The sequence below is a fragment of the Chanodichthys erythropterus genome, chromosome 12 (assembly GCF_024489055.1).
Source record: "Chanodichthys erythropterus isolate Z2021 chromosome 12, ASM2448905v1, whole genome shotgun sequence".
NCBI lineage: Eukaryota > Metazoa > Chordata > Actinopteri > Cypriniformes > Xenocyprididae > Chanodichthys > Chanodichthys erythropterus.
This window is the reverse complement of record NC_090232.1, coordinates 1868162-1883731: the sequence shown is the minus strand read 5'-3', so window position 1 is coordinate 1883731 and position 15570 is coordinate 1868162. Positions and strand designations below refer to the sequence as shown.

Below are 15570 nucleotides of genomic sequence, written 5' to 3'. Positions count from 1 at the left end.
GAGAGTGTTACATGAGAAATCCATCCATCAACACTGATTTAAACTAACTACCAAAGGAAACTTTTCAAACATTGTGGGAATGTTACTTTAGAAAATGTTAGATCCACTAAAAAACATTCCATGAATATTGTATAAATAATGTTTTGTGCAACCGTTATTACAGACCAGATAACTCTGAACGAACGTTCTATTAACGTTACTGGTAGAACGTTTGTTTCTAACTTTGAGACATTCTCTTCTGAGAACCGGGATAATGACAGTTTCAGTGAAGGCTGAGAAACGCTGCTCAATGAAGGCATTGTTATCAGAAGGACAAAGACACGTGAGGGAGGGCGAGACAGACAGAAAGAGGAAGACATGCTAACGTTTTGTGCTCGCTAATCTTATTAGCAGACCCAACGTGTTGGCAAGAAAACAACGTCGTATTTGTTATCAGGCTGTGATGTTATGAATAGAGCAGCGTATGAGAACCATCTGATACGAGACTGAACGCACAACACTGATGAACCAGTCAAAACACTTCAATCCGATGAACTTTACTCCAGAAAAATGAAGGTTGCACATTAGCATAATTTCCAAACTGAACACTCAGGCGCTGCCATTCACAAACTGGATTTTCATTTATTTATTACAATGACTCTTTTAAAAACTAAAAACTGCAACTGAAAACAGACTCACTAAAGGATATATGAGGGAAAAGTGTGATTTCTAGTCATGGAAATTAATAAACTCTTTAAAAAGTCATGGAAATGTCCATAATGAATATACATTTTTCCAGTTGTGTCAAGCTCTAAAATTTTTTAATGAGTAGAACAGCCATTTGTGAGTTACAAATAATTTTAACATGCCCCCATTATGCTATTTTAAAAGTTTCCTAATGTTGTTTCCAAGGTCAAAAACACTTTAATTTTCTCATAATATCCACTGCAGCATCAGCTCTTTTCTCTCAGTGTCTGAAACGCTTCGAATCAAGGATTCGGTCTCTTTAAACCCCGCCTTTCTGAGAGCTGCTCTGCTCTGATTGGTCAGAAACCAAACGCTCATTATCATATCTGAATCTCAGCTTGATTCACAGTGATTCAAACAGTAACAATGGCGTCGGTTTTACCGTATCAATTTCATCAAAGTGGATTTGATTTGGCAGCAGAAAACAGCGTCTTCTCGACACGAACTCTTCCAGTCTCAGATACAACTACAGTGATTGTGGGCGGGGCAAAGAGACACTGTTCGATAGCAGCCAATGAGCTGTCTTTATGCAAATTAGTTACAAACCTAGTGAGAAGTGAGATTGGAATTGCTGATGACACAAAAGTCAAGTCAAGTCAAATTTATTTATATAGCGCTTTTACAATTGGTAATTGTTTCAAAGCAGCTTTACATATTAGAAGCACAGAAAAAAAGGGAAGTGGTTAAAACTGTACAAACAAGCGTGGTAATATGTAACATATACAAGATGGTGCTACATTAAGCCAATGTCGGCTGACTTCCAGGGGTGGAAAAAACCCCCTAGGAAAAAAACCCAGCGTGCTAGCACTGGGAAAAAAGTCCTAGGAGGGAAAAAACCCCTTGGAAGATATATATATGTAAATGTATATGGAGATCAAAATCTGAATTGTACATTTTTATTATAGAGATTAAAAATCGATTATATATAAATATATGTAAGCGGATACGGGGATCCTGGGCTACGTTGTAGTCAGGTCCAGAGGCAGGTTCTCCATCTGACCTGGATACGGCCTGGATCCAGCACCCGGCAAACCTCAGGATAAGCAGAGAGACAGATATTAGCGTAGATGCCATTCTTGTTCTGATGTACAGGTATATCTAGTGTTATAGGAAATGTTCTCGGTTCCGGCCGACCTAATTATTGCAGCGTAACAATCCTTTAACGGATTTGAAAAATGTTAATGTATTGATAATGTGTTATGTGTATGCAAGAGCAAAGAGATGTGTTTTTAGTCTAGATTTAAACTGACAGAGTGTGTCTGCTTCCCGAACAATGCTAGGAAGATTGTTCCAGAGTTTAGGTGCTAAATAGGAAAATGATCTGCCGCCTTCAGTTGATTTTGATATTCTGGGTATTATCAACTGGCCTAAATTCTGAGATCGCAATAAACGTGAAGGACTATAATGCATTAAGAGCTCACTTAGGTACTGGGGAGCTAAACCATTTAGAGCTTTATAAGTAAGTAGCAAGATTTTAAAATCTATACGATGTTTAATAGGGAGCCAATGTAATGTTGACAGAACTGGGCTAACATTACATTGGCTCCCTATTAAACATCGTATAGATTTTAAAATCTTGCTACTTGCTACAAAACATGAATAAATGTAAATGCAAACGAAAGTTATTTTTGGAGAATTTCAGGGTGAATAGTGCAAATGTGTGTTGATTTAATACAAGCAGACACATTATCCTACAGAGCTGCAAACCCTGAACAATTTAGTAGATACAAACACACACACACACTAAATTAAAATCCTTCCACCTCAGGCGATTCTTCACACGGCAGCACATGGCATCCCGACACGCTGACATGTGTGGGATCACAAGGTTAACCGGGGATATGGGATAAAGCTCCCATAAAGCTGCTGGTCAGTGTCAACATCATCGGAGTGTTTGAGCGTCAAACTTCCTGCTGAAGATCAGGAAAACTCAAGGGAAAATCTACCCCACGAATATAACTTTTTCCAGCTTTGTCAAGATCTAAAATAGCTACTGATGAATACTGTGTGTTAAAAATATACAAATACTTATCCTAGAATTACACAAGTGAAAAATCAACCAGTGAGCAAATATTTGATCAAACGCCTTTAATATGTTGAATAAAAACGTTGAACATTAACTGTAGTCAGCCACTGGAAAACTAGTAGAGTTAACCAATAAATAATCCAGACGAATCCACGTCCACATTCATCCACACGCTGAACTGAAAACCTGATAACAGCTCATATGATACAAGAAGGTAATTCAGTTCCCGGAAAGATTGATTTTGATCAGAAATGCACCAATGAAGATGAAAGCCAATATATTAAATGCCACAGCACTGATATCCCGTCTGTGCACTGATTATGAGTGAGTGTGTGTGTGTGTGTGTGTGTGTGTGTGTGTGTGTGTGTGTGTGTGTGTGTGTAATATCCGCTCCTGGCTGATACCGGATCTTCAGGGTGGGTGTGTGTTACAGTGATTACAGGCCAGTCATTTACACACACACAGCGACGCAATCAAGACGTCTGTTCCCACAGAGACTGTTGCTATGACCACCCCCACCCCCCCAACTCTGCTGCCATGGCGACGGTCAGCCTCACGCCCATTAACCCCCAGTGTCCTCTGGGAGAAAGTGTCTCTGCCGAGGGGCTTTTCTCAGACGACAGGAGCCTCACACACACACATAAAATCACACACACACTCTCTCTCTCACACACACACACACACTCATTTCAATTCATGGCATGACAATTATTACAAAGTATTGCCAAAGCATTTCTATCATCAACATACAGTGAATCACATGTACAAATAGAAACATAAAAAGCAGAACGATCAATCAATCAAAAATTAGAATTCTATGAACAATTTAGAATTCTCGGGGTGTGTGTGTGTGTGTGTGTGAGCGCATTACTGATTAGTCGACTCCTCCCTCTTTTTGTGACGGTATCAATGTATCTTGCTGCTAGTAGGATCTCTTTTTTCACCTGATAAATGTTGAAGTTGTGTTTTATTGTTTACTTTTATGAAGTTACGGTAAAGTATTTCAAATTTTGGATAAAATGTCTTTCTGATTTCCTCATAGTTGGGGCAGCTGGTGAGAAAGTGTTGCTCCGTGTCCAGTACGGGCAGATGCGTCTCTCTGGGCAGCATTTCTGTCTGTATCTGCCCATCTCTACAGTCAGCATGTGATTGCTGAGTCTGTACCTCGTCATTCTTCTTAATGTACAGTCTTTCACTGATATTCTGCTGTGGTGTAGACTCTATTTAGGGCCAAATAACATTCAAGTTTACTTTGTTTTTCTGTTGTTTCAGTCCAATAGGTCAGGTAATTGTCTTTTTGTGCTTTTGTAACTCTGTGTTTGAGGGTGTCAGTGTCCTGAGACTGGCTGCTGTTAGTCGTGTTAGTTTGTGTTTCAGCCTCAGGATCATCTGAATTTGGGCTTTAGAATGATAAGAGTTGGGATCACTCGTTTTTAGATGTTTCCAAAATTTGATGGCTCGTTTCTCAATGTGGATTAATAGAGGGTAATAATAATAATGCATTTTATTTCTAATGCGCTTTTATTAGACCCAAAACGCTACAATTCTGCCTAAATCTGCCTAATTCTGCCCTGCATGCATTGTTCGGTGCGTTCCTCTGGACTCTCAGGATACTCTTACAGAACTCGGCATGCAGGGCTTCTGTTGGGGTTTTGTCCCATTTGTCAAATTCGTGGTTTAGAAGAGGACCCCAGACTTCACTGCCATAGTGCAATCGGTTCTATGACTGATTGGAATATTTTGAGCCAGATTCGGATTGGTATTTCAATTTGGATTGATTTTTTGATGGAATAGATGGTCCTTCTTGCTTTCTCTTTCAGTTCATTCACGGCCAAATTTAGCTTTCCAGTTGCACTTATTTTCAGTCTGAGGTATGTGTAGCTTGTGGCATGATCAAGTGTGGTCGTACCAAGGGTGAAATTGTGTTTCTTTCCCTGACATGTAGATCTTTTCTGAAACGTTAGAACTTTTGTTTAGTTGGGTTAATAGTCAGGGTGATGCAGGATGTCCAGGTTCTGCTCATCTGTCATCTGCATACAGGAGGAACTTTATAGTGGAGTCGTGTAGTGTGAGATCAGGTGCTGCTGATTGTTCTAGTTGTTTCATTAATGTAAATATTGAAGAGTGTCGTGATAGTGGGCAGCCCTGCCTGATACCTCGCCCTTGAGTGAAGAACTTTATTGCCAATTTTAATAGCGCATTGATTGTTTAAGGACATAGTTTTTAAAATGTTGTATGTTTTACCCCCGAAACCTGATTCTAGAAGTTTAGACAGAAGACCTTCATGCCAAATTGAATCAAAGGCCTTCTGGAAATCTACAAAGCAAGCAAAATTTTGGTTTTGTTTTGGTTGACGTGTTTGTCGATCAGGGTGTGTAGGGTGAAGATATGATCTGATGTTCTATAATTTGGTAAGAATCCAATCTGACTTTTGCTCAGGACTTTGTGCTCTGTAAGGAAGTGTATGAGTCTTGTGTTGATGATAAAGCAGAACAGCTTCCACAAATTACTGCTCACAAAGATGCCCCTGTAATTGTTCAGGTCTGATTTGTCTCCACTCTTGAATATGGGAGCTATGAGTCCTCACTCTCAGAAACATACTTTCATTGAATCAGTGGTTCTTCAGCACATATTCACTGTAAATATAAATGTGAAGCGATGCTTTAGATCGCTGGTGTTTTTTACAGCAGTAAAAACACAATAACGCAGTATGTGTGTGTTGATATCTGAGAGAAAGGGATAAAACGACTGATCCCACTCAACACAATCCTTAAAACTGTCCTGCCCTCGCTGCAAATGTAGGTCAGCCGTCAAACAGATGCATTACTTACAAACGCTATCTAGATGAATCTGAGAGATCTCACACACACACACACACACACACGGGTCCGTACTTCAACACAAAAACTGGACATCCGCTCTGGGAGTAAACAGGAGATGGAAGCAGAAAAAGCCGCCCATGTTCCACATTACTGAAAAAAACACAGAACTTCTGCCATGTTCAACTACAAATGCGCTATTATTTCATACAAAAATTGTGTTATTAAAGTGGCTCTATTATGCTTTTACAGATATTCCCTTTCATGTAGTGAGTAATAGAGCTGTTTGTGAATGTAAAATCCCTGCAAAGTTTCAAATATTAAAGATAAATGGAGTTTTTGTCTCCTAAAAGAAAGAAGTGATTCTGAACTGAAACAAGTCGTCAGAAATTCCAGTCTCACTTCCTGCTGAACCTACATTGATTTTGGAACTAATTTGCATAATGCCAGCCCATTGGCTGTTGGTGAACAGCGTCTCTTTGCCCCGCCCTCAATCACTGTTTTCTGCTGCCAAATCAATCCACTTTCATGATACTGATACGGTAAAAACGACGCCATCGTTACTGTTCGAATCACAAGAGCTGAGATTCAGATATGATAATTAGTGTTCGATTTCCAACCAATAACAGCAGACTAGGCCATCTAACCAATCAGAGCAGAGCAGCTCTCAGAAAGGCGGGGTTTAGAGAGACCGAATCCTTGATCGAAGCGTTTCAGACACTGATGCTGCAGTGGATATTATGTGAAAATTAAAGTGTTTTTGACCTTGAATGAATGTGAAGAGACTAAAACAACATTAGGAACCTTTAAAATTGAAAAGTGGCACTTTTAATCAATCTTAAATTTTATGTTTATTCACAATTATCTTTATATAGTTTGGAAGACAAATGGAAGGGTGGAAGGACATTGGCTTTTGCTGACAGATGAAGCAGTCGACTGTACTGACCCACAAACGGAGGATATTTCACACACACCCTTAACTACTGCAACCGACGTCTATATTCTGATTCTCACGGTACGGCGTCAACACATCCATCTCTATTTACAAAACAACTCCAGGCGGATTCTATAATGGAAGCATCACAGGAGTAATCAGAGGAAGGCTGGAAATCTGCGAGGGAAGGAGAGCAGGGACAGGAATATGTGCCGCGCCCCGCTCTCGCTCGCTCTCCTGAGGAACTCTAATTATAGCGCGAGAGAAGCCCACGAGACCAGGAAACACTGAGCTGCTGTTTATCTGACATCTGCAGTCCTCCTTCACAACTATTGTTGCATTCTATGCATTAGAACAGGACAGGTTTAAGAAAACAGGATAAATCTTGATTTAAAATACAAACACTGTTAGCCGAACACAGAAGCAATATCATCAAAACATTTGAGGAATCAGCCTCTTTCCCCATCATTGACGAGTTTTCCATGTTCACACGGTAGGGGGCGCTATTATGCATCTAGAGAAAGATACAGAATCTCCTGATCAAAACACAGGCGAAAAGAAGCAGAAACAAGCGATAGAAGCATTGCTGACGCACATGTCAATTATCAAACATTAAAACGTTATGAAATGAAATGTTGAACCCATGAAGAGGAAATGACTGAAGCTTTGGGGGTGCTGATGGACTCGATCATCTGTGTTTTGATCATTGTTCTAAATCCCATCCAGACGAAATCTTTGACAAAAAAACTTCCGTTACTTTAGTAGAATGTTTTGCCCCTATTTGGGTGTGAGCAAAAACACACAGTTTTTCCGTGTGTCCCTTTAAATGCAAATGAGCTGCTGCTCCCGCCCCTTTCCAGAAGAAATGTGCAGATTAAGAGACGGTAATATTATAATAAGATCCCCTTCCTATGTCACAAAGGGAGCGAAACCTGAGCGGCTCGTTTTTTCAAATGCTTGCAGAGAAAGGCTTACCTAACCAAGTTACTAGGTTGTCCTTTTTCACATTTTCTGGGTTTGTAGATGCACCGAGGACCTGATTATAGCACTTAAAGGATTAGTCCACTTTTAAATAAACTTTTCCTGATCATTTACTCACCCCATGTTCATGTCTTTCTTTCTTCAGTCGAATAGAAATTAAGGTTTTTGATGAAAACATTCCAGGATTTTTTTTCCATATAGTAGACTTCAATGGGCACCAAACAGTTGAAGGTCAAAATTAGTTTCAGTGCAGCTCTACATGATCCCAGATGAGAAATAAGGGTCTTATCTAGAGAAACCATCACTCATTTTCTGAAAAAAATTGAAGATTATATAAGTTTTAACCATAATGCTCATCTTGAATTAGCTCTCTTCTTCTCCTCTATTTGAATTCCAGCAGTGCTAAGCGTATTACTGCCCTCCACAGGTCAAAGTTTGAACTAATTGTTATATACTATTGAACTAGCATATTGCATATTAAAATTAGTTCAAAACTTTGACCTGTGGAGGGCAGTAATACGCTTAGCAGTGTCTACAATGCTGGAATTCAAATAGAGAAGAGCTAGTTCAAGATTAATTTTTTTCAGAAAATGAGTGATGGTTTCTCTAGATAAGACCCTTATTTCTCATCTGGGATTGTGTAGAACAATTTGAAGCTGCACTGAAACTAATTTTGACCTTCAACTCTTTGGTGCCCATTGAAGTCCACCATATGGGAAAAAATCCTGGAATGTTTTCATCAAAAACTAATTTCTTTTCAACTGAAGAAAGAAAGACATGAACATCTTGGAGGGTGAGTAAATTATCAGGAAAAGTTTATTTAAAAGTGGACTAATCCTTTAAACACAGAAAAAAAGTCAGATTTTCATGATATGTCCCCTGTAAGAGAAGAAAATGATAATGGTGCACCTGACTAACCGCTCTCATGTGACGCTCTATGAACGTAGAACACATCGCTAGTCTGTTGATATTTCATGTTTGCATGATGGTGACAGGCTGAAAGGTGCTGTTATTTTCTGTTTTTACAAAATATGTGCTTTTATTTATTGCTATTACTTTTTGGCTAAGAAACATTTAGCATTTTTCTTATTTTATATTATTTCTGAGTATATAGAATGTTTTTTTAACCAGATTGGTAATAAAGAGAATGCTACTTGAATTATATTGTAGTTGTGTTTTTAAATTAACTAATTAAACAAATTAAATCGTTTCGAAAAAAATTAAAATCGTTTCGCCCAGCCCTAAAACATTTCATCTTTATTATGAGAACATTATGAGAATGTTACTTTTGAACGTTCTCTGAACATTCCGAAACAAGTAGTTACGTTTTAAAAAATGTTACATGAACGTCCAATAAAAGGTGTCAGGAAAGTTCCATGAATGTGCTAACGTTCTGAGAACATTATTACAGACCAGATAACATTGATCAAATGTTCTATTAACGTTACTGGAAGAGCGCTCGAGAGAACCTTCCCTGTTAGCTGGGAGTGTGGTATGAGTTATAAGAAATCAGATTTCATTTATTTAACAGGAAAGATACACAACACAGTGGTTGTGCCAGAGTTATCTATAGACGATAATTTGCATCTGCGGTACAAATTAGAATAAGCAATAATAAGGACGACAACACCAGCTGTTATTTGCATAGAGCTTTTCACAATCCAAATCGTTTCAAAGCAGCTTTACAGAAAGTGCACGTTTTGTAATATTAATTTCCTGTGAAACAACGGGTGCAGCACCTGTACTAGCATCACCAATATACATCAAGGTAACCGCATCATTAACCCTCCTCTGGGACGAGACTGAGGCGTCCTGCGGGACGGTGCTAATCACGCTTCCATGTTGCGGTGGCTGTGAAGGTCAGAGGTCAAATCTAACCACTAGAAACATCTGTCATATGATATGGATGTGTAATTCGCAGCGTTATTAACGACCCTCCACGGGGCTGTAACCATGGCGACAGGTGCACTGGGGCATATATGCACTTCCCGTGGATTTTATATTCGGCCCCGTCCGACTAACAGCACATAAATCTCATGAATCAATCCATTATTATTCGGAGGAAGGGCTGCAAGACAAAATCATTTATGCATTTGCTGTAAAATCACTTAACGCAAGAAAATATAGAAAAAAATCTAGTTTAAAAATGAATAATATTTATACTTTTTTGAGCATTTTATACATTTATAACACATGTTTTACTAAAAGAATATAGCACATCAAGACTTCAATGCAAATGAATTGCTGATGATATATCATATTTATTCATTTTGATTTACATGCACCATTATTTATATTTCACCAACATTTTAATATATGAAAAATTCACTTCAAAAGAACCCATTCACTGAAATCAAACCATTTTTCCTACTGAATCTAGTTTAAATACACTAAATGAACAATAAAAATAATATTTATACTTTTTTTTGTTGCATTTTATACATTTATACGCACCAATATACTCGTTTTACTTAAAAGATTTTAATATAGCACATCGAGACTGTGTGACAGCGCAAATAAATAATTGATGAAGAATCATATAAATTTATATCTGATTTACAAGCACCAATTTTTATGCACATATATTTTACTAACACATTTTAATATATGAAAAATGCCACAGGGAGACTTTTGATAACATTTCTGAGCGATAAACAAATTTATTCACTGAAACGAACACTTCAAAAGGAACCAATTCACTGAAATCTAACCATTTTTCCGAAAAATGTTTGGTGTAGAAACCATCTCAAAAAATCATTTTTTACAGTGTATCGCCGTAACGCTCTCATCACAGATCAAAGGATCTCTGTGAATGCACAGCAAATAAATGCATTCAAATCACTGAGATATATTGGCACAAAAATGACTGAAATATATATCATGAATATTTGATATGTGTCGGCCAAGCACAAACTCATCCTGATTATTCAAGAAGCTGTTGTGTTGGCCATCAGCATCGCTCACCTGCTGACACGCCATGTTACAGCCAACAAAGCCGCGCATTCAGTGTTCAAACCCGCCGGTCATCTCAAAACCGGCTCTGAATGCCTGCCATACCAGTGTGGGTCACGTGACCTACCAGATCTATAGTTTTGAATAAAAGCGAATGACGACAGCAGCTAATTGGAGCACAAACAACAGAGAACATACGATATGGTGTTTTATGCAAGGAGGTACAGATGAAAACAAAGACAACTCTGTCCTTGCAGCAGTTTTGTATTACAGTATTTGTGATGGTTATTATCTATTTGGCCCTTAACCATCACTCAAAAATGTTCACAGAAGAATTGTATGAGGAAAACAGGCCATGACTGACAACTAGATTTGGACTGTATTTCACTTTTTGCCATTAATAAGTGCTGTTTTTGTTGAAACGATGAATTATTTTAGCCTTTTCAGAAAACTACATAAACATTGAGATGCTTATTAAATATGGTCAACATATAACAGCTATATCGGCCAATCCTATAGTTTAGACAGGACACGTCCTCATCGCAGTCTGTCTGCTTTAACATTTGTCCACAAACATCTGTCAAACCTCCACTTCTCCAGACCTTTTGGTGGCAAGACCAACAAAACCACCAAATGTGAAAGCAATTAAACACTGTTAAATGCAGTTTAATACATTCCTTAAAGCAAATCAATATCTCACGATAACCTCAAAAACAACTTCAGATCAAGCTAATGTTGTTTACATCATAACCATGTTCAATAAAGAGCTTCATTCTACACTCACAATGCCTTTAAAAAGAACTGATGGATGGGTAATACCATGGTATTCTATACTATATTCATATGTAATGTAGTACTCCAAGAATAACCTTTGGTTTATGCCCAAAAACTCCCACAGTAGCTTGTTATAATATCCTTCAAAAGTCTGGAAATGTGTTGAGAATGCAGTGGAGACACACGACTGACTGTGGTGTGGAAGATTACAGGCTTAGACCAGACAAAAACAATGGTGTCTTGAAGTAAAAATAAACTGAAACCGATTGTTATCGTTTAAAAATAGCGTGTTCCTCGAAACACAATGTAGCTGCAGTTTTGTCCAGATTCTCTATCATCTTTAACAGCCTAAACAGGTTCACTGGTTTTAGCTGGTCTTCCACCCTGGTCTGGTTTTAGAGGGGTTTTGGCCAGTGTTGCCAAGTCTGCATTTTTCCCATGGAATTGGGCTATTTTAAAACTGTTGTTTTTCATGTCTGCAGGTTGAAGTGACCCCAAATAACATGATATTTAGCTCCTAAAATGCAAATTTTACTAGTGGAACCCCATCAAAAACATGGATATTACCCCCCGGAACTGTTTAGACTAGTTTTGGGTAGCAATTGGGTGGGTTTTGTTGTGAAAACAACCCTGTTCTTTAGCTGGTTCGACCACCTTAAACCAGCCAAGACCAGCAAACCAGAGCAAAAACAATGTTGTCTTAAAGTAAACCAATTGTTATCGTTTAAAAATAGCGTGTTCCTCGAAAACACAATGTAGCTGTGGGTTTGTCCAGATTCAAGTCTGTGTTTTTTCTGAAAATTAGGCTACTTTAACTGTTATTTTTCATGTCCACAGGTTGAAGCGACCCCAAATAACATGATATTTAGCTCCCGGAATGCAAATTTTACCAGAGGAACCCCGACAAAAAGTGGCTTTTATTGTGATTTTTACCAGGGACCCCTGAAACGCGATTGGGCTAGATTTGAGTAACAATTGGGCAGGTTTTGTTGTGAAAACCTGGTTTTGACCACTTCTTTATCTGGCTTGACCACCTTAAACCAGCCAAGACCAGCAAACCAACACAGGCTGGCCTTTCAGCAGGTAACGGAATGTAACGTAACGCATTTAGCGATATTAACGCTTCAAGCGCAATGAGTCACGTCATAAAGAAGCATAGCCGAAGGCTGCGAAAACATCAAATGCACCCCGACCTCATGAAAAATCATTCTCTCTAGACACACCCAACATGAAGGAACAGTGAATCATAATTTGAAATCAGTCCTTAGCCTACTTTCAGTTCCAGGTTATTATCCGATATCATTTAATTCCTGGAGGATTCGTGGTTTGATCCTATTATTTGATCCCTGTGTTGTTTGATCCCTACCTAAGGCCACTGAATGCATTCCTCCGTTAACAATCTGGATCTAAAGCAGAGTCGAAATAAAACGTGTAAAGCTTTTAACAGGGCCTATGTGGTGATGATATCACATCATGTTCATAAAGACCTTCAATCACGCGACCGCAGCAGATTTAAGCGATCTGGAGGTTTGGATCACCTTCAGCCTGACAGTTCGCTTATTAATATTAATTAGTGGATCTGTTACACTGTATTTCTGGATGTCGGATATAAATTATCGCTCATTTTACAGCGCGCGATACATTCCGCGTACGCAGCGAATTTAATTTTAATCGCGAGAAATTTCCGAAAAAAATTCCACATCAACCGAGCAAACAAAATTCCTTGGGTAATATTATATGACTCAAATACAAATATGTTATCGTTTAATATTTAACCTCTTCTGGCCGAAAGAAACATCGTCGCGTTGTTTGGTATCGAGTCGCTGTTTCCAGTATCGTTGTTTCAGCGCGTTCTGGTGTTTCTAACACTGTGATGATGTTACATTTGCTACACTGATGGTCACATTGATCAGCGTTCGGCGTCGCTGCGATCTTTTGTCGATTTCTTACCTCCACCGCGAGCGTCGACGTCGCGATCATCAGTAATATGAAAATCTCTCGACACCCCATTCTGCTCCTCTTCTCTGTGTTTCCAACAAACAGCGCTGCTTTTATCGAGTAAATATCCGTTTGGTGTAAAATGTCGGTGTGTGGTTCGAGTCGACTCCCAGAAGAATGCGATGCGCCTGCGATGGCGAGTCAGAGCGGCGCGTCATCTGACGCGGGAATGAATGTACGGGAGGGGGAGCAGGGAATGCCGCCTTACACTGAAAATACTGCAAACTAACGTGAAAATAAAATCAAAGACTGCACTTCGATTTACAAACTTTATTTTAACTTATTTTATAAATATTTTTCTTTTAATTTAAATGTGATTTGTATTTTTATTTTTGACGTTATTTTTGTTATTGTTGTTTATTTCAGCTTGTTTGGTTGCTGCTTGCTTGAAACACATTTTATGAGATATAAAAAATATTTTATATATTAATATAAATATATTAATAACGAAAAATGTTGCTCCTCAGTCGACAATTTTTTACTTTATTATTTTAAATTTTCAAACATATTCGGTTTATTTTTTATCAGTTTTACTATACCTTATGTCATTATTACTCATCTAATACATGCATATATAATAAATGCCTTACATACAGTATATGTATACACTTCTGTTATTTGCTGCCCCCGTGTGGACATTCAGAGGGTTTCTGAAATGAAATCTTTGTATGTGAAAATGAGCTTGAAAATGAGTTTAAGGCCACAATGAATAAAACACAATAAATTGTGCTATATATGTGCATCACCTTGCAAAAAAGAGCATCGAGACTTTTATTATGAAAGGTAAAGACTGACATAAGAATAAAAGTCGGAATCTCGTAATTACGGTAATTCTGACAAACTACAAAGTATTATTTCCTCAGTGTATTAATCAAGACAATGTAGGTATGAGAACATAATGTTACTCTGTAAAACACATATAAAGTTTATTCCCATATTAACAGTTCATTTCATGGTATTTTCATTTTCCATTAAAAGAAATAACACTGATTTTGAACAAACCGCATCACATTTACCCAATCACATGAGAGTTTATAGGCCTGTCCTGGTCTCACGCTGCTTGAAATAACTTTTTTTAAAGTTCATTAGATTTGTGAGACCATAAATGTCCATTGCATTAATAAAAAAAAAAATTCAAATCCAGACATGAGAAGAATCTGTGGTCAAAATCCTCTGATTGTTCCCAGAGCGCTGGTCTTGTGTTGTGCAGGGATTCTGTGCAATTCCGAGTGCAGCTATCTTCATCTTCATCATCAGCAGCAGCAGAAGAAGGGCTCAAGCACAGGCTCATTTCCTGCTGTCGCCCGGATAGGGTGGAGGCGGAGAGTAGTTTGCCGCTCTGGGTGGAGTCGGTGTGTACGGAGGCGGCCGCAGATCAGGAGGATACATCTCACAGTCATAGCTGTACGGAGGTGGAGGGCCTGTGAAGAAAGAGACAGAACTGGAAATGAAGGTTGCTCTTACTGGAGTGACGAGAAGGAGGACTTCCTGTCCAGTTTATCTGTGAAAATGATAATATGTTAGCTTGTTAGCTTCTTCTGAGAATTTTATAGAGTATCTCCTAGAGCTTTCAAGCTACAACCACCAAACTCGGGTCAGACCTTCTGACTCGGTATATCTTTTCGTAAACCGGGCGATCAAATCTACAAAAAAATCCCATAAACTTTCATTGAGGGTGTCAAAACATTTGTACAATAAGAGGATTTAAGTTGTGTATCAATAGCAAAGCTTAACGACTATCCTAGGACAACCATGCTAATTCATGTTAACAATGTACTAATCATGCTAAAATGCTAGCAAACATGTTACCAACATGCTACCATGCTAAATCATGTTAGCAACATGCAAAACATGTTTACTAGGTGTTAAATCATGCTAGTAACATGTTAAAACATGGTAACAACATGATAATTAATGCTAACATTGTGCTAAATCATGCTAGCAATGTGCTAATAATGCTAACAACATGCTAGCAAAATGCCAAACAACATGTTAAATCATGCTAGTAATGTGCTAATTCATGCTAACAAAATGTTACAACATAATTAATGTTAATATTGTTACCAAAATGTTAACAACATGCTACCATGTTAAAACATGTTAGCGACAAGCTAAAAGATAATAGCAACATGCTAAATCATGCTAGCAACATGCAAAAACATGCTAACATAATACTTCATGTTAACATTGTGCTAATCAGGTTAGCAATGTGTTAATCATGCTGACAAAATGGTAGCAACATGCTAAAACATGTTAGCAAAATGCTAATTAATGCTAGCAATGTCCAAAATATACTAGTAATTCATCCTAATAATGTGTTAAAACATGTTAGCAATGTGTTACAACACACTAATAACATG

At 38.2% G+C, this 15570-nt stretch overlaps 2 protein-coding genes across 3 annotated transcripts in view; both read right to left on the bottom strand.

Moving 5' to 3' along the window:
• appa (amyloid beta (A4) precursor protein a) overlaps nucleotides 1-13361 on the bottom strand; it is a 38473-nt gene extending 25112 nt beyond the window's left edge. For both annotated transcript variants that reach the window (XM_067405304.1, XM_067405305.1), the window contains exon 1: nucleotides 13163-13361. In XM_067405304.1, coding sequence (XP_067261405.1) covers nucleotides 13163-13222 — 60 coding nt within the window. In that variant the 5' untranslated portion in view covers nucleotides 13223-13361. The remainder of the gene's footprint in view (nucleotides 1-13162) is intronic.
• A 323-nt stretch (nucleotides 13362-13684) lies between these two features.
• cyyr1 (cysteine/tyrosine-rich 1) overlaps nucleotides 13685-15570 on the bottom strand; it is an 8701-nt gene continuing 6815 nt past the window's right edge. The window contains exon 4 of the mRNA XM_067404529.1: nucleotides 13685-14631. Coding sequence (XP_067260630.1) covers nucleotides 14498-14631 — 134 coding nt within the window. The 3' untranslated portion in view covers nucleotides 13685-14497. The remainder of the gene's footprint in view (nucleotides 14632-15570) is intronic.